The 27,162-nt window shown below is 44.0% G+C and overlaps 1 protein-coding gene across 3 annotated transcripts in view; it reads left to right on the top strand.

Annotated features, from left to right (window-relative positions):
* Positions 1-27,162, top strand: part of syt19 (synaptotagmin XIX) — a 73,515-nt gene that overhangs the window by 22,379 nt on the left and 23,974 nt on the right. The window contains exons 1-7 of one of the 3 annotated variants that reach the window (XM_041197834.1): positions 4,119-4,153; positions 8,726-8,884; positions 9,909-10,096; positions 13,630-13,769; positions 13,878-14,273; positions 21,350-21,469; positions 22,163-22,274. In XM_041197834.1, the coding sequence (XP_041053768.1) occupies positions 9,922-10,096; positions 13,630-13,769; positions 13,878-14,273; positions 21,350-21,469; positions 22,163-22,274 (943 nt within the window). In that variant the 5' untranslated portion in view covers positions 4,119-4,153; positions 8,726-8,884; positions 9,909-9,921. Of the gene's footprint in view, positions 1-4,118; positions 4,154-5,136; positions 5,276-8,725; positions 8,885-9,908; positions 10,097-13,629; positions 13,770-13,877; positions 14,274-21,349; positions 21,470-22,162; positions 22,275-27,162 lie in introns of those variants that run through there. The other 2 variants (XM_041197833.1, XM_041197832.1) reach the window with 2 other exon arrangements.

Here is a 27,162-nt window from a genome sequence, read left to right as displayed (position 1 = left end):
CTGGGAGTGGTAGCAACTGCTGGGAGTACAGGGAGTTCCACCATTCCCCAGGGGCCCAGGTAAGACCAGGATCATGGGTCTCCACAAGGGAAGGTAATGGGGGTGGGAGACCAGGTTTAAGAGGCCATGGAGAGGGTTAAAGCAGCAGATGACCTTGTTTGGGAAGTGGGGCAGTGGTGCCTCTGATGGGCCCAGGGGACCAGCAAAGCAAGTCCCTCCCCTTGCCCAACACCAGCCCATGCAGGTAAAGCTGCTGGTCTTCCCTCATGGCTTGGGCCTCCCCCTGCTGCAGGTAAAATACTGGCAGATGTGGGATGAGGCCCTTAAGTGACCATTAATTGCCCACATAAGGGCCTCAATAGGGCCAAGGGCTGGCTACCCAAGGGCAGGCAGGTAGGTGACAGGAAGGCCACCCACTGGATTTTATGTACCTCACTGCCTTCAAATCTGCTGGTGGGGGAGTGTAAAATCCAGTCCTTGGGTTGCATTTGGAGACTTTTACTGTGAAGACATATACAAAATACTTGCTCAAAGTCACTGCCTTTTCCTTATTTCTCATTACTTCCACAGTCGCATCCTCTAAGGGACCAATGCTTATTTTAGCTACTCTTCTTTTTGATATACTTTGAAAACCTTTTACTATTTGTTTTTATATTTCTTGCTCATTTTCTCCTACTTAAAGTTCTTCCTCTTTATTATATTTTTAGCCATCCTTTGCTGGTTTCTAAAGTTTTCCCAATCTTTTGGCCTAACAGAATTCACAGAATTTTATGTTTTTTCATTCAATTTTGTACCATTCTTAAACTTCTTAGTTAGCCATCGATGGTGCATCCTTCTCTTGGAGTCTTTTCTTTTTCAATGGAATACATCTTTGTTGAGATTGATTAAATAGATCCTTCTGTGTTTGCCACTGCTTCTCTACCATCGTACCCTTTAACGTATTTTCCCAGTCCATTTTAGCCAACTCTATCTACATACGCTGGTAATTGCCTTTATTTCAGTTTCAGTTTACCAGTTTCATCCCCAAATTTCTCGCCCTCAAACTAAATGTAAAATTCTATCATGTTATGATTAGTCTTTTCTGAGGATCCTTTACTATGAGGTCATTCTAACACACTGCAATTTACCAGGTCTAAAGTAGCCAGCTCCCTGGCCGGTTCCAGAATGTATTGTTCTCAGAACCTTTCCTGAATACACTCTACGACCTCATCCTCCAAGCTACCTTTGCTGATTTCATTTGCCCAATCTAAGTGAAGATTAAAATTGCCCACGATTATTTCTTACAAGCCCCCATTATTTCTTCATTTATGCTCTGTCCTACAGTGTAGCTCCTGTTAGGGGGCCTATAAACCAATCCCACCAGTGATTTCTTTCCTTTGCTTTTTTTTATCTCCACCAAACTGATTCTACATTTTGATCTTTCAAGCCAAGATAATTTCTTACTACTGCACTGATCTCATCCTTAAGTAACAAAGCTATCCTGCCCCCTTTTTCTTTCTTCCTGTCCTTCTGAAATATCAGATACCCTTGAATATTCAGACCCCAGTCTTGATCATCTTGCGACCATGACACTGTAATGGCTATCATACCCTACTAATTTATTTCTGTTTGTGCTCCCAATTCACCCATCTTGTTATGAAAGCTGATAAAAAGTCTTTGGATGTAATTTTCCAGCCCCCCCACGCAAGTTCAATGGTGGGGGGAGTGGGGTGGGGGTGGGGGGGAGGAGGTGGCATTAATGCGGAGGAAGTAGAAAAATCGGTTTCCCGCTGACATTAAAAAACAGCAGGGATTTTCCGATTGTGCCCTCCACAGCAGGCCACAATTCCCACCAGAGGCCAGTGTGAAACCAATTTGCATCCAGCTAAGAGGATGCAGATGGAAGCCTGACCAGAATCTTCCCCACCCCTGCCCGATCGTCTACACTACCAGCGGAAAACCATACCAATCCTGAACATATCTGGACCAACATGGCGTGTACATGTCAGCACTTACCTGAAGGAGGCCTGGGACAGATCGTGGAGATGAGGAGAAGCTGGAAGCTTCTAGCAACCAGATCATGGAACATTCATGCAGCACTGGGTGGGTGGATCATCAGCCACGTGGATCTTCTCTGCACAGCAGCATCCAGGACGTGGCTGTTCCCAGAGCAGCAACATTTTCCAGGGTTCAGATCCTCAAACTGCATTTAGAATGGTCCTTGAATCTCTTTCTTTAAAGCAAATTTCATATACCAATAATTTTTTGCCCATTATCGGGTGGAAAGAGGGAATAAACAATGTGAATATCCTAGGGAGAATAAAACCCAGAAGAGACATGATAGATATCATCAAGATCCATAAATTGAGTTATTCTGGCCATCTGATAAGGCACAACAATATAGACAGGACACTGTTTGAAGGCCTTATCAATGGTAAAAGGAACCAAGGAAGACCAAGAGTTTCTTGGATAAACAACATCAAGGAATTGGCAAACATGAGCACTCAGGAGATGATGAGAACAGCTTACAGTAGATGTGACTGGTGCAACATTGCATCCAACCCTCGTCAAGAGGGAGAAGAAAATCGGGTGCTATTGAATTTAGGCCCCATTCACTTATACTAACACATCCTTCTCTATCAATGTATATCTTCTGAAATGCTCTAAAGTAGAAAAATCTGATTAAATATGTGATGAATATCTAGTTTATGGTTGATGTTAATATTTTAGAGGTCATGTTTAATTTGGAGAAGATTAATATTTAACTGTAGAAAATGGGATAAATGCAACCAAGGTGGCTTGGAGTCTATTATACCGCAAAGGTTGAGGCCATGTTGACATAATTGGTTAACAGCTAGAAAGGTAAGGGCCATAAAACAGCAGCAGGGCTTACTTAGCTAGAGAATTTGTAAAGTGACGTCTTCATTGTTAGTAAAGAAGTGCAGTCCAGAGGGATGTTTTGTTATGGGAGTTAGAGCTAAATTAATTTAAAAGCATTTGCTGAACCCTGATAGGCCACATCATCATGGAGATATCTGGAGCTTAAGATGGTTCTCTGGCTTCAATTTATCTGTGTGTTTGCTGGGAGAGTGAATGTTCTGCAGCAGAGGACAAAGCTATAATGTAAGGGTGTTGTTGTTAGCAGGCTCCAGGCAGTTAGGGCTTGATGAAGCCCTGAGAGCTATTGGGTGCAGCTGAAGATTAATTGTAGTTTGGACCTCATGTGGTTTGCAGCTGACATAGAAGCCCTGGGAGATGTTAGTAGGTTCCAGGCAGTTAGGGCTCAACGAAGTCCTGGGGAGCTGAGATGGTGGCAGAAGGACCCTGGTTCCATGCTAATCATTTAGGGTTCGGAGAAGACCTGGGAGCCATTTATAGCACAGTACATTTGGGAGATTGGAGTGTGAAGAAACCCAGGGGCACTGCCAGCTTGTTGAAGTTTGTGGACTGCAAAAGATTTGGAAATGTGCCAGAAATTAGAGGTGGGAGTACAGCTTGTGAACCTCAGGGAGTGCAGTCTCAGATGAAGCGATTGAACCATTGGGAGATGAGTAGCCATTGAAGCAATCCAAATCAGAGAGTCTTGTAAGGGAATTCAGAGACTAGATCTTCTAATGTGAAGAGTGGAAATCCCTCATGAGTGAGACAGAGTTTTAACAAGCTTTTGTGATTCACAGTGGTCACTGACATCAGGGTAGGTTACTGAAAAATCCATGGGATCTGTCTTGGTTGCATCTGCCATTAAATGTACAGTGTGGTGTGTTTGACCACAACTTCCCTATTAATTTATATTTACTTCATTAATGCTGAATGTTAGAGTATAAGATAGATATTGTAAATTGTTTTACTTATCTGACTTCGTATGGTAAAGTTTATTTTGTTTGTTCAAAACCATGAAATCTTGTGGCATTATTCTCTTAGTGGGTAACTGGGATTTCAAACTTTGTCTACTTTAAACAAAAAGTTCCTGGTCCCTTAACCAGATTGCAACAAATGTAATTGTGTTCTGCAGAGTTAGTATGTCTCAGGGCAGCACTTGTTATTTTCTGATTACGTGTGTTGGAAAATAATCATGAAAGAAATCAAAAAATATTTTGAACTATTTTTCACATTGTATATTTTCTTATATTGTTACGTCAGATACGGGAGAGGGCATTTCTACAGACCACTACAGGTAAAGTACTGCAAGTTGCTGGAAAAGTGATGTGCAAATCATAATATGGTCCTCAGAAGTACATGGGATTTTTAGCAGCACCCACGCTTGAATTGCGACTTGCTCAGATCATCTTGGCTTAAGCTGTATGCTGTCATACAATGTAGATACTTCATTAATGGAAAATAAGTGAATGTGGCATTAAAAAGGAAGTTACCACAAGCGATAGCCCTTCAAGCAGTAAATCCATTGTCTAAAATGTATCCAAGTAGGTATTGTTAACAATTCACTTTTGAAAAGGTCACAGTCAAAGGCTTCTCCTACAGGCCAGTAATTTCACTATGCGATGATTCAGGCACATTAGAGTAGTGTAACACAGAATACTACAGTAGGCTTACTTCCTGATATTGATAGCAATGCAATTGGATCACTTCAGGAATAACTATTACTATTCATACCATGCACCCAAGAGTTAACTACTGTTTTAAATGGGGTCATCACTGACCAGAACATTATCTCTGTTTCCCTCCACAGATGTTGCCAGACCTGCTTAGTATTTTCCGCATTTCCTATTTAATTTCAGATTTTCCAGCACCCGCTGAATTTTGCTTTTGTCATATGATCTCGTTGATTGACGGAACACGCTCGCACAGTTCCTATATTCTGATGAGATACACAATTTAAATGGATGAACCGGAGCGACAGTTTGATCTGCTTTCTTTATTCACCAGACACAATCATATAGGGCACCAAATGACAGAGAATTGTCTGTAGATCGGTTTTCTACCTCTGTGAAGGTTAGGATGAGGAATAGCCGGAGACTGTTAAAATAAATAAACCAGAGTATGAAACCATGTTCAATGTGAGATCCCTATAACTGCTGTTCCCTTATAAGCCACTGGGTGGCAGTACCTAATCACTGCCATTAAGTGCCAGTTTTACCTCATGTTAGCCTTTTGTTTTTGTGGCCCCCTGAAAGCAGTTGAGAACTTCTATTTTAGAGGATAGTTTAGAGGTTGGATCAACATGTAGTGAGACACTGGGAACACGTGGCCAGCAGCCAGGGAGTGAGATAAGGGTAGTGCAGTTGCAGTTGCTAGAAACACTAAGCAGGCCTGGCAACATCGGTGCAGAGGGAAACAGGTTTGCTTTTATTTTATTGCAGGTACCCAGCTCACCAGAGGGCAAGGTTACACGTGAGTTCTACTACAGAGGATTAGATGAGGGCTTTGAAACAGAAGAATGATGTTGGGTGCGCACACTGAGATGCTTGGTGTATTGGCCGCCTGCCAGAAAGCTTGCAGGCACTGTCAAGGAGCCTGGATGTGCCCAGCACCAACTTGGCACAGGGTTTCATGCAGAGCTTGAAGCCCATCCTTTCTGGTGTGGGAGTGGTGGCCATCCCCAGGAGAATACTTGTGGATTCAATCATAGTGCAGCGTTTGATAGCTAATGTCTCAGCTTCCATTTTAGCACAATCTCTGGGTGCTGCAGTGGAAACTCAGATTGAAGTCACGCACGGTCACCTTGCAGCCATGCAAGGTCAGACTGCTGCCACCATTGCTATGGATACCAGTGTTCAAAGAGACTTGCAGGGTGTCACACCAGTCCAGCTATCTCTCCTCCAACAAATTACTAGATTGCTGAGGTGCCGCCCAGGGGACCGGTAGTGGAGCATAAACCTGCTGTCTTCTCTCAGGATGATATAATTCATCTTCTCGCCCTGCCACTCCATCAGTGCCCCTGCTGTTGCCTGTCAGCCATCCCAGACTTGCTGTCACTCATGTCAAAATGGGGCAGTCTAAAGCCTGGACTTCTAGACCCAGATCTGCTCAAGCTAATCCCCCAAGTCCATCTGTATTCTCCCCCACTGAAAGTCAGCCTTGAATGTCACCAGCCACGCTGAAGCTTCTGGGGTAGCACTGTGTACACTAGGACAGGCAAAGGCACAGGGAAGAAAGGCACTAAGGGAATGCATAAGGATGATTAGTTGACATTTGTATGCAATATAGCATGATTTAATTTATAGATTTGATTTGAGATGTTTGTTTTGTGTTGACTTTTATTTTAGCATTGTGATCAAGCAAATCTGTGATGTTCAGTGACAAAGGGAAGGCAGTGTGTTAGGCTGTGGGTGATTGGGGGATTGGAGTGGCTTTTCTGCTTTCACAGTTGGATGAGTCACTCACAGGCATCCAGGCCAGAAAGGGGCTGTGTTTGTTCTCTCCTCCTTTCCTCCTACTCTTCCTCCTCATCTTCCTTCTTATCATCCTCCTCATCAGTTGGTTACCATATAGCTAGTAGCAAGGGCTGTGCCCTCATGGGAATGTGCAGCATGCAGCAGACCTCCATGAATCTTGACATGCATTCTGCTGAGTATGGCAGATCTCCTCCAGAGTGATCCAGATACCAGAAGCGTTGTTTAAGCAACTCATTATCTGCTGCATCAAATTTCATTTAGCAGCATGGTTTTCACTGTATGCATGATCTTCACATGTGCATGAGCTGTGCACCATTGTCATGAGCCATGTTGTCAAAGGAGAACTCTTATCACCCTCTGGTTTGTCATGGTGGCCTCAAATGCAAATGGCACAGGAGATTGCCACAGAATGAAGGCATCGTAACTGCTTCTTGGATACCTAGGACTGACCTGTGTAATACACTCTTTTATGGTCGTACACCAGATGGATACTGAGGGAATGGAATCCCTGCCATTTGGGCTAGATCTCAGAGTTGACAAGCAGAACTGCAAAGTGGCGTGCATGCAGTCAGTAGCACCCTACACCATGAAGAAGCCTGTAATTTTTGTAATGCTATGCTCACTCTGGCAAGGATGAAATGTATTCAGCTTTCCAGGATATAAAGTCAGGGACCTCCCTTATGTAGCAGTGGATGGCAAACTTGGAGATGGTGTAAAAATTTCCTGTTTCACGTGTAAACACTTTCACCAAAATGGCAGCTTGCAGAAGAAGTGTGTGCTCGTCATTTTGATAGCAAAATGGAACACATATCTTTAAAAAGCCAAGTGATAAGGAGCCACTTTTCATGACCCAAGAGTTTAGATTTTGTGACTGGTTTCATCTGAGAAATGGGCATCAATCAGAGCAGAGAACTGTCAGGCTGGTTCCCCACCCATTCAGTCTTCCATGCACATTTCTGGCAGGATTCTCTAATGCTGTTGGTGATGCCTGTGAGTTTTTCCACTTCTAATATTTTTGTCCTCGTCAAGCTAAGGGATGTTGGTGCTGTTCAGAGTGTTTAGAGATTGCAGAATAGAGTTTGTTCTGCCCTGGATTTTGGGCATGGAGGTCATGATTCACAATCTGTCCTCCAGCCTGTTCAAATCAAATTGGGCAGAACGTAATTTTGTTTGCCCATCTCATTTGGCTGCATTGTTCCCTTACTCAGCATGTTGCCTGCAGCTTCTCTGCACAGCAGAAGTCCCAGCAGCGCTCTTTGGTGATCGCATGCTGCAGGTAGACTGCTCCTCTAAAGTCTGTCTGCTTATTAAATGGGAGCTGCACACCTGAAATCATGACAAACAGAAAATCATTTTGAAGCATTGGTAGAATATCACAGTAGGCAAGGGAGAGTGATCCCTGGTTTCATGACCCAACACTGGTCAACGAGGAGGACTCCAGGAGGGAGGCAGTGTTTTCCTCAAAGCACAGCCTGAAGAGGGAATGGGAGAACCTCACCTAGGAGGTTATTGCCTGGAGTGTCGCCCCACAAACATGGCAGAAATGTTGGAAGAAATACAAAGCCCTCACATGGGTGGTCAAGGGGAGTAAATGCATCCCTCATAGTTAACCTGCCCACCACACCAACAACCCCCTGTCACTCTGCTAAACACACTATACCCTCATCGCTCAGTCAGCATCATCCCATGCCAATCAGGGCTCATTCCCAATATTCAAAAGATCAAAAACAAAAACAGAATTACCTGGAAAAACTCAGCAGGTCTGGCAGCATCGGCGGAGAAGAAAAGAGTTGACGTTTCGAGTCCTCATGACCCTTCGACAGAACTTGCGAAGGGTCATGAGGACTCGAAACGTCAACTCTTTTCTTCTCCGCCGATGCTGCCAGACCTGCTGAGTTTTTCCAGGTAATTCTGTTTTTGTTTTGGATTTCCAGCATCCGCAGTTTTTTTGTTTTTTCAAAAGATCAACCTCACCCACCTACATCTACCAATCTACCCAGCCCTACCAACACTCACCTTCATGTATTCAGCTATAGTAGACACATCACCCAAGCACAGTACCACACAATCTGTACCCTCTCTCTCTCTTGCAGAAGAAGGGTGCACATTATACCAGGGAGAGGCAGAAGGCTGGGGAGGGGCGGAGAGAAGCTCTACAGATCCATTCTCTGAGCTTCACTGAGGTAATGGTCCTATGTATAATCCCCCCAGAGGGGGATGAGCTTGAGCAGATCTGGGTCCAGGATGATAGTAATTAACAGCCTTATCCTCCTTTTCAATTCCCTTTCATCCTTATCTTGAGATGTAGTAACAAGCGAAAGCCAAAGCTGGTGTCACCATGGTATTTCTCCTCCCCTCACACTAACCCTCCCCTTGTCTTTGTATTCTTTCAGATACCGTTGCTGTCTGGCCAGCAACAGAAGAAACAGGAAGAAGAGGAAGAGCTACCCCACAAAAGCAATGAGGATGCATCGTCACTTATCTTACATATGCAGTCACAATAGGCATTGTGAGGACCTTAAAGTCTAGTATAGTTCTGGGATCAGCACATGGTGAGTTACCAGGCTGCATTCGGGACAAGGGGAAAGGGTAGCTTGTGTGTCAACTCCCTGGAGGGTGGAGTTGCAGACGAGTTCTGCTGCAGAGGACTCAGATGAGGACTTTGTTTAGGCAGTTTGTTGGAACATGCACACTGAGTTGCTGGCCTGTCTGACAGCCTGTCACAGTAAAGGAGCATGGAGGAATCCAGCTCCAATGTAGCAGAGGGCACCGTGCAGAGCCTGGATCCCATCCTTTCCAGTGTAATTGCCGGCCAGCTTCATGGCAACATGGAAAGATGCAAAGCTGGTTCTGCACCCACTAATACTATCCTTGCACTGAATCTACAAACTAAGGTATTCATTCCTCCATCTATTGCAGGAGCAATGCCAATGCAGGCTGTAGTTTGAAAGAGACAATGTGGCTGAATTGTGCCATATGCTGCAAAGCGGCCTGCCAAAATCATTCCCTGCATGGGGCTGTGAAGCTCACAGATTAGGAAATAGTACGATATGGTACCAAACTAGTAACTCAGAGGCCTGCAGATATGAGTTCAAATCCTACCATGGCAGCTGGGGAATTTAAATTCAGTTAATTCCACAAATCTGGAATAAAAAGCTAGTATCATAATGGTGGCCATGTAGCTACTGGATTATCCTAAAACCTCATCTGGTTCACTAATGTCCACAAGGGAAGGAAATCTGCCACCCTTACCCAGTCTGGCCAATATGTGATTCCAGATCCCAGCAATGTGGCTGACTCTGAACTGCTCTCTAAAATGGCCTAGCAACATAGCAAGCCGTTAAATTTAAGGTAATTAGGGATGAGTGATAAATACTGGCCTTGCAAACAATGCCCACATCCATGAATGAAATTTTAAAAAGCTCTTAGCTTCCATATTCCTGGACATATTATAAACAAGAGTTTTAAAATGATTGTCCAATAATTTTTCCGTGTATCTTCTAAACTTATTAGTGGGAAACTACTAGGTGCATTCACTATAGTGTTCTCTTCATGTAATTTTATTTTATCTTTCAGGCACAGGCGGAACATGGGTTTTGCCAGCAATTTCCTGGCTGTGATTCAAAACTTGAGCATTCATCTGGGTAACACAATGAAAGTTGTCCTGGTGGGGGCAGCAGGCCTTTTTTTCTTGGTATCCATGATAATTCTTGGGTGGCAGATCTACCGATACTGTAAACACAGAAAAGCAAAGAAAACAAAAGGTGGGCCCTGGGTAAATTCTAGAAAGAAAGTGTCTGAGATTATTCAATGCCTAGTACTTCATGTCAATCCTTCTTTGTTTGAAACTAAATACAACTCTAAAAACTATTGTCATCATAACCCCTGCCAGTAATGCTATGAGTGGCATGGCACATAGAGCGTAAGCAAGAAAGCCGTATCACCTCTCATTAATTGTAGCACTAGATTATTACATTGCTGTGCTATGGGAGGGTGAGAGTCAGTGAAATCCAGAATATCATTAATTATCAGTAGTGCACCAGCCTCAGCCCCCACACTTTTGCCACAACCTTGTCCCAACAGTCTTGTTCCCACCTTTGAGGCCATGTCACAGTGATATTATGTCACTTTGTCTCAAATTGTTAAATTCCATAGACCCAGAAAGGTCCGGGGTTTGTGCTATTTTGTAGAGTAAAGGATTAATGGTTATGTCAATTAGACAATATTAATGATGATATAAGCACGACATCAGGGTCGGATGACCAAGATACTCCAAGGAAGCAAGGCACAGAACACCCTGTGTAAGAGAATAAGGTACTTACCATGAGGTCTTGGATGTAAATAGTTGTAAATAAATTGTTTTAAGAAAAACTTAATACTGACTATCCCAAAGTCACTCAGAGTGAGCAAAACCTCAATCAGCCAGAAGACAACACAAGTAAAGGGCAAGAAGCCAAACCATACCCAGAAAGGCTGGGGTTTGTGCAATTTAACACAGAGAACTGTGCTGAGGGAGGAAACGGTTGCTTGTCTCTCACAAATCTATCCTCTGCCCAGTGAGATTAGCAAAAAGGTAGAGCATGAAAGTAGGTCAGGAACAATCTTCAGCCACAGAGACGGAGAACCAAGTCAGACGAGGAATAGCTTTGTTTCATTTCCCCAAAATGTTTTGTTATGATCCGTGTAGAGACCGCTAACTTTCAAAAATAAATTAATCTCCCAGTGACCAACTCTAAACATCGCATGACAAGATTTCACATTTTAAAACTTTTGCTGTGACAAACAGGGCACAGGTCAGGAGTGTGATGGAATACTCCCCACTTGCTTGGATGAGTGCAGCTCCAAAAACACTCAAGAAGCTGGACACCATCCAGGACCAAGCAGTCCACTTGATTGGCACCACATTCACAAACATTCACTCCCTCTGCCACCGACGAACAATGGCAGCAGTGTGTACCATCTACAAGAGGCTCTGTAGAAACTCACCAAGATTCCTTAGACAGCAAACCCACAACTTCTACCATCTAGAAGGACAAAAGCAGCAGATACATGGGAACACCACCACCTGGAAGTTCCCCTCCAAGTCACTCACCATCCTGACTTGGAACAATATCGCCCTTCCTTCACTGTCACTGGGTCAAAATCCTGGAAATCCCTTCCGAACAACGCTGTGGGTGTACCTACACCACATGGATTGCAGCAGTTCAAAAAGGCAGCTCATCAACAATTAGGGATGGGCAATAAATGCTGGCTTAGCCAGCGACACCCACATGTCATGAATGAATAAAAAAGAACACTATAAAATCAACATAGACTAAATATTACATAGTTGGCATCTAATACACTAAATTACAGAAAAGGTATTCCTTATTAGCATCTTAATACAATCGAAAACCTATTCTATGTTTATAACTTACACTGCACTCTCAGCAAAAATGTAGTCTTGCTCTTAAAATACCAAGCTCCTCCTGGCTTTAACAGGATCTCATCTCCCTGACCCACCAGGGTGAATCTTCCCTGTCCTTTTAAACAAAGTCCCTTCAGTCAAACCTTTCAGCATCATCAAATGGACTCCTAGTAGCAAGGTACTCTCGAGTGATTCTATGGTTTTTAACTCTTCACAAGTCTTCTTTGAACCAGGAATCTGTCCTTACCAGTGCTTAGCTTGTTGGTTAACCTTAAAACAGTCCTTTTCCTCTGCCTGGCATGACAGCACCCATTTCCAGTCTTTGTCTTCAGATCACCCTGTCTGATTGAGACTCCTGCGTTTCCAAAATCCAGTGGTCCTTTGTCTGAGAGTTACTGTGTCAAGGAATTCAAAACTTGCACCTTACTTCCAATAAGTTTCAACCCAGGCCATTGTCCCAATGGATGCCAGGTCACATGGGCTTATCTCCAGGCAGATTTAATATGAGGTCGGATGAGCTTGTCTCCAGGCAGATTTCATAGAAGGGCACATGTCCCACTACAAACTATTCCATTTTATCTCGCATTGAAGACAACAGTTTAAAACATAATCACCTAATAATGTTCAGCAGTCATAACAATTTTCATAAACTTGCAGTAGCGATATTAGACAGGAACATGAGATCAGTTGCTCAAATCTGAGCACCGCAGAACTCATTGCAATTTATTTAACTTCATATTGCTTTATTATTTTGCAGAGTTTAATAGTTCAAAGATAAAGGACAATTTCCTAAAACACTACAGCTGGCAGGGTGGCATGAACTTTTCTTTTAGGGCTGGAAGGAACACTCTTGCTCTTCCTTGTCCCACAAAGTTTTATTTTGCTAGTCTCTCCCAGGCCTGATCCTCTCCTGTCCTGGTTAGCTTGAAGAGAAAGTTTAGGCTTCCTTGGTCTGGCCTGACTTAAAGTTGCAGTCATCACTCAGACATCATCAGTATGAAACATACAAATGATCCTGTCCAGTCTTGTTGGGTGTCCTTGCCAATTGCTTAGGAGAAAGGATTAAAATCACTGAAGGTGGGATCCTGGGGTGCTAGAGGTCGGGTAAGTAACAAGTGACACTTTAACTTCTTATCTACTGGGGTTACTTGCTAGCATCAGAGGACTGAGGCATGAGGAAATGCCGGAGAAACTCAGTATTTGGAGGGTCAAAGAGAAAGGATGAGACAGCTGTTAGTAGAGCTGCACAAGATAGTGAACAGTTAGGAAAACAGCAGATCTGGAACACCACTTCAAATAGATTTCAAATGCAAGTAGGGCAACTTTTGGAATAGCAGAGAGCAAATTTAGAATCGATGCCAGGAACTTCTCCTTGTACAGACTTATCAACACAGTATGTATTCCTGGGAATAGTCATGGAAGCAAAATCCTTGGAATCATTTAAGAAAATGTTAGATGCCATGTTGGAGTTCTGTGAGTTGTTTGCGGTTGGATGAGTCAAAAGCTTTCCTCTGCAAATCTATCATGTGAACTTCTGAAATATTTTGTAACATAAACAGAAATAAATTCTAGTTTTTGTACACCCAGACTTAGGATATAAAAGCTAGATATTAAAATTTCCTGTACTTCCAGAACGAGTGCAATATCATTCTCTGCAGGCTATTGAATATTGCACGAGGGTGTTGCCAACTATTTGCATAATAATGTAAAAAAATCGGTGCTTGTAAACGAATTATCTTCATCTGGGATACTGTTAAAAACCGTCCAACGTACTGCACTAGGGAGTATCTAGGTTTGGAACTGTGATTTCCCAGTAAGTGAATGTCTACTTTTAATTATTCCATTATTATACTTTTCCTGCATAACTTTCAACTAACATTTTGTTTGTAGCAAAAAATGCTGTGGGTGAGACTGATTCCAAGAAACAATATACAGAAAAAAGCAACTTAACAACACGCAATAACTCTTCAGACTTTCTGGGCATGTCTGATGAAGATGAGTATTCAGTTGTGAAAAAACATGAATACAAGGCAAGTGAATTTCAGGATTTCTACTTCACAAATTGAAAAAATTGCATCACACTTTGGTTAATGTATTTTTACAATCTAGTTTTCATGCGTATGTGTCTTTTTTTTAAGGTACACAAGCTCCAAGAGAGTATACAAAAGCTAAGTCTTTATCTTCAATGCAGTGACCCTAGAGATTTTAAGCTGATTCAATCAAACGACAATCTCGTCATTGACTCAAAGATTGAGCTTTCCGGAAATTTGAAATTTTCTTTATCATACGACAAAAAACAATCAGAATTACAGCTGACAGTTATAGAAGCATCCAATCTTCCTGCTCGACATGTTAGTCAGTGCGCTGACTTTTTCACTCGGATAAAGCTATTTACCAGCTTACCTCAGTACCAATGTATCCTTCACCAATCCGACACGAAGATTGTGAAGAACACTAGAAATCCCTTATTCGGAGATCAGTTTACCTATTTTATTGAAGATGATACCTATCGGAAGGCTACTTTAAAACTCGAGGTACTATTTTAAATTTTAAATGCTCTAGCTGCCTTTTTATGTTTATTCGAATATGTCATGTTTATGCCAATATTAACAAGCCACTGAGTTTGGAGTTCAGGCTAACTGTTTTGTTGTATCTTGACAATAGTGTGGACGGCTCTCTCATTGCTGCTATCCTTTACCTGTTTCCACACTCTCGCTTTGTGTAACAATCATAGACTGAATGGGTTATGGCTACATATCATTTAGCAAAGGACAGATCAAAATGTGTGAATGAACATGGTGATAAACCATATTTGATTTTGAATGCTTCTGTTATTGTATCAGAAGTTTTGTAGGGCAGAGCTTTCCGTGCCCGCTGGTGTCGGTCATGCTCGGTGGCATGAACAGACAGTATGGCGAGAAGGCCAGAAATTGGTTTAACAACGGTGTGAAACCAGCTTGCGATCGTCCGCTCAGCCTGTCGATAGGGGGGTGCTGCGTTCCCCGCCATCTGATGTCGGGAACCTCATTGTAATACATCTGCATATCATTATAAGGCCAGCCCTCCGGGCTCACCGCCCCCCCACCCCCCCATCCTGCTGGATCGTCCACCACGTCGGCATAATTGCACGCCAGTGCAGAACACATCTGGACAAGTGTGACATGCAGAAGTCAGGACTTACCGCCAGGGCCTTGCTCACATCGCGGACATCCAAGGAGCAGAAGATGCTGGAACCTGACAGCAACAGCACACTGGAGGAACGCCCATGGCATGCTGGGTGGATTCTCATGGACATGGCTCCCCCACAAAGCAGCTCACAGAAGGTGGAAGGTCACCATTGAGGGTCTGCTCGCAATGGATGATGTTTGAGGGGCTGGAGAGGGAGGTCCAACAGTGTTTGAAAGATGAAGATGTACCAGGTTGGGTGGGGGGTGGTGGTGGGCAGTGGTTGGGGGGAGGCACGGAAGAGGAAGGTGTAGGATGGACTGGAAGAGTAAGAGGTTGGGAGGGGAGGAATGAAGGTGTCAGGATGGGGTGAGGTTGGGAGGGGGAGGGAGTATAAGGGAGGAGGGGCTAATAGGGGAAGACAGCAACTGGGGAGGTAGGTATAAGGGGGTTAAAGGTGTAAGGGAAGGAATTCAGATGGGGGAAGAGGTGCGAAGAGGGGAGGGAGACCAGGTGGAGGAAAGGGTGCGGAGAGGGGAGAGAATCTGGGGAGAGGAAGGAGGAACCAACTCTAGAGGAAGAAGTATGGGTGGAGGAAGAAGTCAGGAAGGGGAAGGTGTAAGGCTGGAGGAAGGAGTAAGGCTGGAGGAAGAATTAAGGCTGGAGGAAGAATTAAGGCTCAAGGAAAGAGTCAGGAGGGGGGAAGGACTAAGCTGGGGTGGAGTCTGGGGGTGGGCAAGGGCCAAGAGGTGGGGAGTCCAGGATGGGGGAGGACTAAGCAGGGGTGGAGTCCAGGAGGGGGCTGGATTTCCAAGGGGGGAAGGAGTTCCAAGTGGGGAAGGGATTCCAAGTGGGGGAAGGGGTTCTGTGGGGGAAGAAGTCCAGAGGAGGGGGGAAGTCCAGTTCAACATGCAAAGGAGAGCTCTGATCAGTCCATGACTGCCTCCTGGGAGTGAACTGAGGGTGGATGTGGAACAAAGGAATGGTGTGAATAAGAGAGGGCAGAGTGAGGCAATAAGGCAAGGGTTCGACGGTAGCGGTAGAAGGGACAGCGAGGGTGGTTAGTGTGGACTCGGAAGCAGACCCTGGGGGTGGGAAGGAGGAAGTCAGGGAGGGAAATGTGGATGGGGGTAGGATTTCCAGGAAGGAAGGGATCATGCGCCTTCACATGGACATCCCCGAAGGAAAAGAGTTGTCGCTGGTAGGTCATGCAGTGGAGGTGGAAGGTAATACCATAGGTATCAACAGTAACGGTGGAAAGAAAACAGGTGACTGGGGGAGGGGAAAAGGCAGCAAAGTGCACAGAAAGCCAAATCATCACCATGCCGTCTAAATCAAAAGTAAAACAAGAGTCATAGTGGGCGAGTTCAGGTGTGGATGGGAGTGTGATCAGTGGGTGGGTGGAGGTGCAGGTCACTCAGATAGACAACTGAAAGCAAACACCAGCAGACTACATTGAAAATTCTTAGGACAGTGAAGTGAGTGTGATATGGGAAGGATCCGCGTGTGTGGGAGAGTGCTTGCACGAGGCTCCAAAAGGCCCTGCCCCTCACATACTTCTCCTTCCAGAATCACTCGTTGGCCAGCTACTCGCTCTACGGTGACAGAGGACGAGGTTGAGGGAATCACAGGCAAAGAGGATTCAGAGGGAGAGGACAGCCTCTGAGATCCCTGAGTGGATGACCCAGGGGTGTCCAGCTGCCGCTTCTCCTCCCTTTGGTTGCCTGAGAGCACCAGCCTGACTCCTTGAGCAGAACGAGCATCTGGAGGGACATCGAGGATCTCCATTTCCCTCACACATTGCCACTGCAGGAACTCACCCATGGCCCCCGTGATGAAGTGCTGGTCTGCACACATCTCCATATTCTGCTGGACCAGGGTCTCCATGATGTCCGCCATCCTCCCCCTGGACACCTTCATACGCGCACATGTGGGCACCATTTCATCAGAAAGCAGGCGGACACCCTCCTCTGACTCATGTGCCACCCTGTTGAGGGCTTCCAACAGCTCTGCGTGATATTCCCATGCCTTCTGCTGACTCTGACTCTGACTCCACGATGAGTTGGAAGGCCAAATCCAGAGGCTCTTCATCTGACTCGGGCCTCATAGCTGCCTCCTCCCTAGCAGTCCTCTGAGTGCTGGGAAGCTTGGCTGAACCTGCCTCCTGCTGCTGTGTTGACCATCAGATTGTGTACCCGAGCCTGCTCTAGATCTAGGTCCCACCGAGATGTGTGTCTCTGTGCTGGTGGAGGGCGTGGGTCTTCGAGGCTGCTTATTTCCAGCTCTTCAATGGAGGAGGTGTCCTCTTGGCTGGAGGTGAGGGCGTGGATGGAGCTGAGGGACTGACTGGCTGAGGGCGTTGATCGCTTGGCAGAGCTCCCTGTGAACTAAAGTAGAGATAATTAGTGCATGGCAGCAGAGTCAAAAGCAGGAGAGAGAGCATTCACATTTGCGTTAAGGGAGGGATGTGGTGCAGCATCCTCACGAGGGTGTTTGCCACCAACCTCACCATCACCGCAGGCACAGATCACACCCTCACCAGTTGGTGTGATGGCACACTCCTCAAAGTGAGTAAAGGGCTTAATGTGGGCCACTCTACCACCAGTCTGGTACTTCTTCCTGATGATGTGAGCAGGTTTCTCCTGCGTGGAAACAGATGGAGAGAGTGTGAGCGGGACACATGGCACTGTGTGAGGAGTGTGCCATCATGCTGACCGGTGCGGACATGGACGGTGCCTGCGGTGACAGTGAGGTGACAGGATGAGGATGCGAGCTCCAGGGGATATGAGCCTGATGGGGATGCGAGGGCATGTGTGAGAATTAGTGATGTTGTCCCTTGAGGTGTGAGGTCCCTGTGGACGTGTGATAGATTTGTGCATGTGTGAGCTGAGAGTGATGAGAAGAGTGACTTATCCTGGCGGAACAGATGAGACCATTCATACTATAGTGGCAGTGGGTGGCTATCCTCTTTTGCAGGGCATTGGCGCTGACCACTGCTGCCACCACCTCCCAAGCCAGATTGGTGATGCAGATGCCCATCCTGCAGTCAAAGAGGGGGTTGAGGACATCATGGCGGGCCTCCATGGCATTTAAAAGGCGCTCAAGGGATGCATCACTGAAGCAGGACACTGCAGTCTTTTTGCCTCTTGGGGCCATCCTGTCTTCCCTGCAGCAGTCATGGGCTAGAAGCACTGAGAAGTGTGCGTATGGCTGGACAATAAATATGACGCCCGGTGTGATGAAGCGGCGAGGTGACAGCGTGGTGGGCAAATGAAAGCCCGCCTGCCAGCAAAATGGCATGTTACCTGGGAATGCATAATTAATGTGGCGGGTTTGGGACAATACAGCGTGAGAAGCCACCATTGCGGTCAATGGGTAAAACATTGCCCGCTACTGCACTTAGTGCAAATCTAGGATGATTCCACCCATATTTTGAACTTTGAATTATTGTGAAGTTAATGTGCCTTTATACTTATTTATCTGTAACAACTTCTTGACAGTCAACATTCTTTCAGTCTTCCTTTGGTGTAAAAACTTTAAAAGAGCTATAGTAATGTTACATATTATATAAGCGAATCAAATTCATATTAAGTTGAACGTTGCATGTTGTAATTACAGTACATCAGATTTTAAAGATAAATAATCAATTGTCTTGTCTGTCCTCCAAGTATCTTTAATAAAACCATTGTCTCTAACGAAAGCACATGGTTGTTACATACCAAGGAGTTGATGGAGCGTTCACCTCTGCTTATTGCTGCCGTGTTTTCAAGAAAATAAATAAAATAGTGTATAAATAGCTTAGATTGCTTTTAATGCTGACTTGGGTTAAACCCTTAATAGAGTACTATCAACCCTCAAGTGGATCAGTTGTACCTTAACTGGACAAGCCACTAGCCTAACTTGGTGAGAGTCAATGTTAACCTCTACATTATTAAAACCAGCATGTTAGCCATGAAGTTGCTCAGGTCAGCAAGTGAAACAGAAAATCCTACCTTCTCACACACAGATGGTTTTTGATACAAGGAAATTACAGATTGGGGGAGGGAAAATATTTTCCTTGAACTAAATGTATGTCAATTTGGATGGCCATGGTCATGTAAAGCTGCAGATTAATCCCATTGAAAGGAACTGGTTATTCCTTATATTTAAACTTGAAGGTGATTGTTTAAAACCAAATGGTTGGAGGCAAGCTGGCAGTATCAGTCTTTAACATCAATGTAGCATTAAGTTGAATTTGGGACCAAGAAATTTGGATCTAGCAAAACTGAATTTCAATACTGGTCACATGCCCAGTGGTTTGAATAATTCATGCACAAAGGAAGTTGGTTGTGGTTGTCGGAGGTCAAACATTGCAGCCCCAGACAGTCACTGCAGGAGTTCCACAGCGAAGTGTCTTTGGCCAACCATCTTTAGCTGCTTCTGCTGTGACCTTCTCTCCGTCATAAGTTCAGGAGTGGGACTTTTGCTGTTCACTTTAATTCACAACTCACGGACCCCGGCTTGAGGAGGGTTGACAAGCAGCAGGTAAAATTCACGAGCGGCAGATAATGACCATTTCAAAAAAATAGAAAGCCAGCCATCTCCCCCAACCTTCAATGGCACCACTTTCACTAAATTCCCCACCACCAACATCTTGGGAACAATCATTGACCAATCATAGAATCATAGGGCTGGATTTAATGGAGGTGATGGGGGGGGTCTAATCAGCTGGCTTGAGAGCTGGCAGAAGCCCCATGTCATCCTCTTTAGGGAAGGCCCACTCAGGCACTTAACTGGACAAGGTGGCCCTTCCCTGGGATCAAGGACCCCAGGGGCCAAAGTCCTGCATGCCAAGAGCTGCCGGTTAATCAGAGGCCCACAGCTCTATTGAATGGCAGTGCGACCAACAAGATGGTGGCTACTGTCAGTATTATATCCACCCAAGGCCTAGGGTCATTGCTGGATACCAGGCCCAGGCAAGTGATGGCAGGAGAAGGGTCGCAGAGTGGGGGTCTCAGGGGAGGGGAGCAAGAGGGATCAGTAACCAGGGCAGAGGGGGCTCTCAGCAAGCACCCCCACCTCCTGTCCCAATGCTGGGTCCCTTGATCAGGCGTTGAATACCTTTGAGTGCGGGACCTCCCCTCTCTGGGCGCCCACAAGCAACACCACATGGGTTGCTTATCATGCTGCCTGGATGGTGAGCCCCCACAAAATGGGTGAGGGTAAGTGAGTAAATACCCAGAGACTCAAAGTGAGTCTGGCACGCACATCATGACCTTCTCACATGCTGGTCATTTTTATTAATTGCTCTTTTTTAAACTTAACAATTTATTGATATGACATTGCTTTATTTTTGCTCAGCAAGTTGCTTCTTTTTGTAATACCTCAACCTTTTTTTAAATTCAGTTTAATGTGACAAACTTTTATCTTTCTGAAACTTGCTCATCAGCTCCTTGAGTGAGAGAAAAGTGGAAGTATGGCCCCCCCCACCCCAAGCGAGAAGGTTGGACAAGCCCGATCTAGCAGACCAATGCACTTGCTCTGTACCTGAAACACTGAACTCAATATCTCAATATTCACCCATTCCATCACCAGGGCACTGTGGCAGCAGCATGTATCATTATGGGATGCACTATAACAACTCAAAAACGTTCCTCGACAGCACCTTCTTTTTGTTATCATCAGTGAATAGACATTCTTCTGTATTTGAAAACGCTGCACATTGTCTGAAATGTGAGAAAGCTCCAACAAAACAGAAGTGGTTATTTTATTTGTACAGTATTTTCCCCTCTTCCCCACCCTGCCTCATCCCTGGTTTTAGCCACCCTGGCACTGCTCACTTTTCACCAGCCAAAAGGTTGAGTGGATCTCTTGGCTTATGTCATTGCTGTTCTGTAACCAGCTTTGAGGAGATGTGTGAAAGAGTTTACCCCTTCTTGTGGGGTTGTACCTGGCCTCTCTGTTCAATATCTCTCCCTACTGGCATGGCCAGTAACAGGAGAGAACAGAAATCGTCTGCTTCTCTACACTTACTATTTCTTTATGTCAGATTTCCAGGTCACATCTGTCAATGTTAGCACTTCTGTATTTTGCTGTGATTCCTTAGAATGGTGTTCAGCTCTAATCTGAAAAATTGGAGAAAATTGCAGAACAGCATGAAATATTTTATCAATCAGAACATTCCCTGATAGTGTCAAAATTTCTAATCTGTGTATACTTTTGGTATTTAATTCCCCTCCTCCACATACCATCAGTCTGCTGGTTACATGTTGGTAATGATTTCACTGTTCTCTTTTACACAATTTAAAATTCACCCTTCTAACAGGATAAAAGCAAAAACTTTTAATCCACCAACAAACTGAAGTTGGCAGGCTACATATGCAGGTCTTAATGACATTTAATAATCTGGGTTTTCTGAGTTTTCGTCAATTGTGCACTCTAATTCTGAATAATATTCTTTTGTCAGGTCTGGGATTTTGACAAATATTCACGACGTGATGTTCTAGGAGAAGTGCGCTTGCCGTTCAGCAACTTGGAATTCTCAAACACAGTAGCGTTCTGTGAGAAGCTACAGAAAGTCCAAAAGGTACAAATTATGTCATTATCTGGCCTCCATTACAGTAATATCTTTCATGCCCGGTGATATTTAGCAGCCATTTGTTGAGCACCACAACTTGAAAAAGAATCTTTCCCAGTGAAATAAGCTGGAGAATGCAAGCTAACGTGAAGGGAAACTGGCCTGTGCCTGCAATTTGCCACACAGCTGAATTATGCCACATTAGGGTTTTGCTGAGCTGAGACCAAGGAATTTTCCAGAGGAAGAGAAAAAAATACCGGTATTATAGCTTGATTTCATACATCCAGTCTCATCGATCCCTTTTATTTGCTGTATCGGATAACTGTGCTTCCCATGACTTTGACAACACGGGGAGAGGAAATCCTCTCAGAGGAAGCAAATACATTGTGAGCTTCATGTGAATGGGATGTAGGCCTCAAGTGACCAAAAGCAACATCAGAAAGAAACATTGTAATGTAATTCAATGTGATTCTTGTCTCTGGAACTTGCAAGCTAGCAAGAGATTGTTTGCAGAAGCTATACATCCAGGATTCCAGTGTTCAAAACATACCCGAAGATGCAGCCTGTGCCGATAATTGCTTAAAATTGACTGAAGGTGAACTGATTAACAACAACAACAAGAAAGCTATTTAAATGTAAAAAGTGCCTTTGATGTAATAATTTCAGCGCTACTATTATTTTATTTGTTTCTGTTTCCTCCAGGAGGTTGTTGGGGAAATTTTTGTGTCTCTTAAATATCTTCCAACAGCCCGGAAATTGGAAGTTACAATCCTGAGGGTGAAAACCGGCTGCCTGAGCAACAGTCCAGATACAGGTATTTAAGGCTTCAATTTTTATATTACGTGGTTCTTTGGCTATTTACGGGTGATACCTTATGATAACAGAATTTAGCAGACTTGGTTTCATTTAAATTTGAATTCAATAAACCCTTTACCACTCGCGTGATCTTATTTTTACTGATCTTCTAACACTGATGTATGTGTTTATAATGAATGTTCAAGCCTGAATCATTGAATGTTCTATTTGTCTGGAGACATTTATGCTTATGCACTGATATTTCCATTCAATGTAAAAATAAGACATGTTTTTTATGTTTGCCCAGTAAGTTCCTGATTTTGGACCGTATTGTCAAGCAGAGATACACACAGAGAGCATGCGATGCTCCATTGGAAGTTTGATGGCAAATCACCAGGAGTAATCTTGAACGCCATTTAATTGCTGTATCATGGGATATAGTGGCATCGTGGACTATGTCTTCTATAGTGGGCATAAAGTCTCCTACTGGACTAGTAATCCACAGGCCTGGACTAATGATACACATTTACATGTCAATCCCACCATATCTGTTGGAGAATTTGAATTCAGTGAATTAGATTAAAATTAAAATACATAAAAAGCTAATATCGGTAACTACAAGATTGTCCTAAAACCCCATCTGGTTTGCTAATGCCCCTTAGGGAAGGAAATCTGGTATGCTTATCTGGTCTGGTCTACATGTGACTCCAGACTCACATCAATGTGATTAACTTTTAACTGCCCTATGAAATGGCCGAGCAAGTCAATCTGTTTGTACCAACTGATTACGAAAATCTGAATGGACCACTTGACATCAATCTAGGCACCACTATCGTACACATAAAGGCACACCCAGATCCTATGAAGTCCTCCTCTCTAACCTATGGGGACATTAGCCAAAATTGGAAGAGATATCCCACATATAGTGAAGTAACAGACTAACATAGTCATATACACATAATCCATACCTTTCAGCCAATGTCCCAGAGTTGGAAGCACAGGGGTATACAATTAGGAGGGAGTTACCCTGGGAGTCCTTAACACTGACTCCGGACTCCATGAAGGTAAACAATGGTCAATGAAACCTCCTGCAGATTATCACCTACCAGCCTCCATCAATTGGTGAATCAATACTTTTCTATGTTGCAATTCCTCAGATAATGAAGCAGCCTGTGCTTCATCCAGAAGACCTGGACAACATTCAGTCTTGAGGTGATAAATGGCAAGTAACATTTGTGCCTCACAAGTACCAGGCAATGACCATCTACAGCAGAGAATCTAGCTATCCCCCCTTGACATTCAATGGCATTTCCATCACTGAATCCCCTACTATCAACATCCTGCAGAGTTTTTGTTTTCACTGCAATGATTGATCATAGGGCTCTGTCCTGCAAAAGTAAGTTGACCATTACATTGATCAGCATTGTGTAATTGTTGAGATGCATTAAAATACCTTTCCCATTGGAAACAAAAGTACCACTATGCATTCAAAACTGAAGAAAACACTGCTTGGAATCTCCAATATAATAATCTGAAGTGATTTAAACGTTCACAGCTTTATGAAATTGAAGAAAATGCCTTCAGCAGTTCTCATTTAGAGAAAAAAAGGACATCTGTTGTAGCTTAGAAGAAAAAAGGCCATCTGGTTTTCAGTTTCAATAAGCTGCATTGTTTGCATTTCCCAGGAATTGCTTTTACAGCTGAGCCTAATATGAATTTTTGGCTGAGTTTCTAAAGCTGCTGAACCACTTATAGCAGGGGGCTATGTTCACAGTTTGAATGAAGGTCTTAAGAAGTTGTTAAAGGATTATCTGTCTTAGATGTGTTTAGTCAATATGTGTTTGTTTTTACAACAAATGACCATTTGAGGAGATTTTTTTGAATAACTTTTATGAATGAGAGTTTTCACAGTATACAAAATGACATCACTATTAGATTGTTAGAAGTTCCGTTTTTAATGCCCATTTCAAAGACGTCATGAGGTCTGCTCATAGTGGATACTGGGGTGAGTGGCTATGGAGAATACAAGGGGGCATGGAGGGGGAATGGGGTGTATAAGGACATATGGAGGGGGGCAGGGACAGTTTGAGGGAGCATGGAGGAGGCATGGAGAGTATGGGGGATATGAAGGAGGCTAGGGGTATGAAGGGGTTTGGAGGAAGCATAGGTGGCATGAGGAGGCATGGAGGGCATGTGGGGTGGGTGAGGGTTGAAGGTTTGAGGGCCTGACGTTCAACATTACAACTGGGCCAATGTCCCAGTAAACGGAGGCGGGAATTCCAGTCTGTTACCTGGCCATCCGCTCACTTCCTTCGTCACTTCAGGCCCACCTCCTCCAGATTTCATCCCACGACTGCCTTCCCGGATTGAAAATATTTTTAAAGGAGATGGGCCTGCTCAGTCAGGAAGTTTCCTGGCTCAACCTTACCACTTCTTCCATAAACATCCAGCTGTATAATCTTAGATCCTGTTGGATGAGCTAAGTCATATTTTTTCAAATGGATGAGTTCAGATAGGGTAGTGTAGTTTCGTGGTTATGCCACTGGACTTAAAAAACAGAGGCTGTGCGTTCAAAGTTGTGAAATTAAATTCAATGAATCTGATCATTTGCAAGCCAATTTAAATTTAAAAACCAAGTGGTTCTGTAACATCCTTCAAGGAAGAGAATCAACACTTCCCTGGTCTGGCCTTCATGTTATCTCAGTTTTACACCACATAGCTGACTCTTAATGTTTCATGGTAATTAGGGATGGGCATTAAATATTGCCTGTCAGTGTCGGCCACACCCCAATAACAAATAAAAGAAAACCTGTTTCATCGCTATTTATCTAGTGATGTATGTGTGTGATTGACTTAAAGAATAACTGGAACATGTGACAGGTATTGTAGCATAATAATATTAGGCTTATAGCAATTTAGTGTGGCATGACAAATATAATAGTGTGCTTTGAATTTGACAATCTATGATAATAGAATTCAGTTGTAACATGGAAACATACAGCACAGAAGGAAGCCATTCAGCTTATCATGCCTGTGCTGGTTCTTTGAAAGAGACATCTAATTTGTTCCATGTCCCTGCTCTTTGCTCAAAGCCCTGAAAATTTTTAATTTTAAGTATTTATCCAATTCCTCCTTGGAAGATACTTTCGAGTCAGCTTCCTACATCCTTTTGGACAGTACATTCCAGTGTATGCAATAGTGGTACAAACAGGCAAAGGCTAAGTTGTTGTACATCAGTGAAATGCCCCACATATATTGGAGCTGATTCCTGTACATCTGAAAATAAATTAGAACAGGCCAATACACATCCTTTGCCTCCCTTCTCAATTCAAAAAAAAATCAATCAGGGAAGAGTGAAGGCAACAAAGCTTCACCAACTCACTACATTAAAAAAATGCCTCATCTCCTCTCTGGTTCTTTCGGCAAATGCCTTAAATCTGTGTCCTTTACTTACCAACCTGTCTGCCAAAGGAATGTTCCTCCCTATTTACCCTATCAAAACCCTTCATAATTTTGTGCATCTCTATTAAATCTCCCCTAACTTCCTCTGGTCTAAGGTGAACAATCTCAGCTCCTCTAGTCTTGCCAGAGTCCCTCATGCCCCTCTGACTTCTGGGCAGCCATTTTTAAAGATTGCAACTGCAGAGCTGGGAATTCTCCAGACTGTGCACCCGAACCAGGAGTGAAAATCTGAGCCCAGGAGTCTACAAAGGGATTTAGCTAGACTAAGTGAGTGGGCAAAAAATTTGGCACATGGAGTATAATGTGGGGAAATGTGAATTGTCCACTTTGGCAGGAAGAATAGAAAAGCAGTATATTATTTAAATGGAGAGAGACTGCAGAGCTCTTCAGTCCAGGAGGATCTGGGTGTCCTGGCACATAAATCACAAAAAGTTAGTATGCAGGTACAGCAAGTGATTAGGAAGGCAAATGGAATGTTGCTACTTATTGTGAGAGGAATCGAATATAAAAATAGGGAAGTGTTGCTACAACTATACAGAGCCTTAGTGAGACCACGCCTAGAGTACTCAGTACATTTTTGGTCTTCTTACTTAAAGGATGTAGTTGCATCAGGAGCCGTTCAGAGAAAGTTCACTGGGATGAAAGTGTTATCTTATGAGGAAAGGTTGAGCAAGTTGGGCCTATACCCATTTGAATTTAGAAGTAGAGATAATCTTATTGAAACAGGTAAGGTCCTGAGGGGACATCACAGGATGGATGTTCAGAGGATATTTCCTCTTGTGGGGGGAATCTAGAACTACGGGTCAGAGTTTAAAAATGAAGAGATTCCCATTTAAGACAAGTGAGGAGAAATTTTTCTTCTCAGAGGGATTCTCTTCCCCAGAGAGCAATAGAGGCTGGGTATTTTACTGAAGGCTGAGTTAGATAGATTCTTGATCGACAAGGGAGTCAATGGTTATGGGGGGTGCAGATGGTTAAGTGGAGTTGGAGGCCACAGTCAGATGAGCCATGATCTTATCAAATGGTGGAGCAGGCCCAATGAACTGCATGGCCTTATCCTGCCCCTAAATCTTGTGTTCTTAGAAAATAATGGGCAGAATTTCGCCCTCATCAGGCGGGCTGAGTGGGGGCAGGCGGGTGGCGGTCAGGAAGCCAACCACTACCCGCAATTGGGACCAGACCGCAATTTCATGCTGGCCGGCCAATTAAGGCCCGCCCAGCATGAAATACCGGCAGCAGCGCTCAGCGTTGCCTGTGTAGGGGGGGCATGAGGGCGAGAGCATAAGTTCTCGCATGCATGCTGGAAATGCTCCCTGAGGCAGCTCTGTGAGATGAAGAGTTTTGAAAATTTAAAATAAAGGTTTTAAAAACGTTATTAAACATGTCCCCTCATGTTACTCTGTCACATGGGCAGGGACATGTTATTAATGAAAAGTTAAATTTTT

The sequence above is a fragment of the Carcharodon carcharias genome, chromosome 10 (assembly GCF_017639515.1).
Source record: "Carcharodon carcharias isolate sCarCar2 chromosome 10, sCarCar2.pri, whole genome shotgun sequence".
In the NCBI taxonomy this organism is placed as follows: Eukaryota; Metazoa; Chordata; class Chondrichthyes; order Lamniformes; family Lamnidae; genus Carcharodon; species Carcharodon carcharias.
This window is presented reverse-complemented; position numbering and strand designations above follow the sequence as displayed.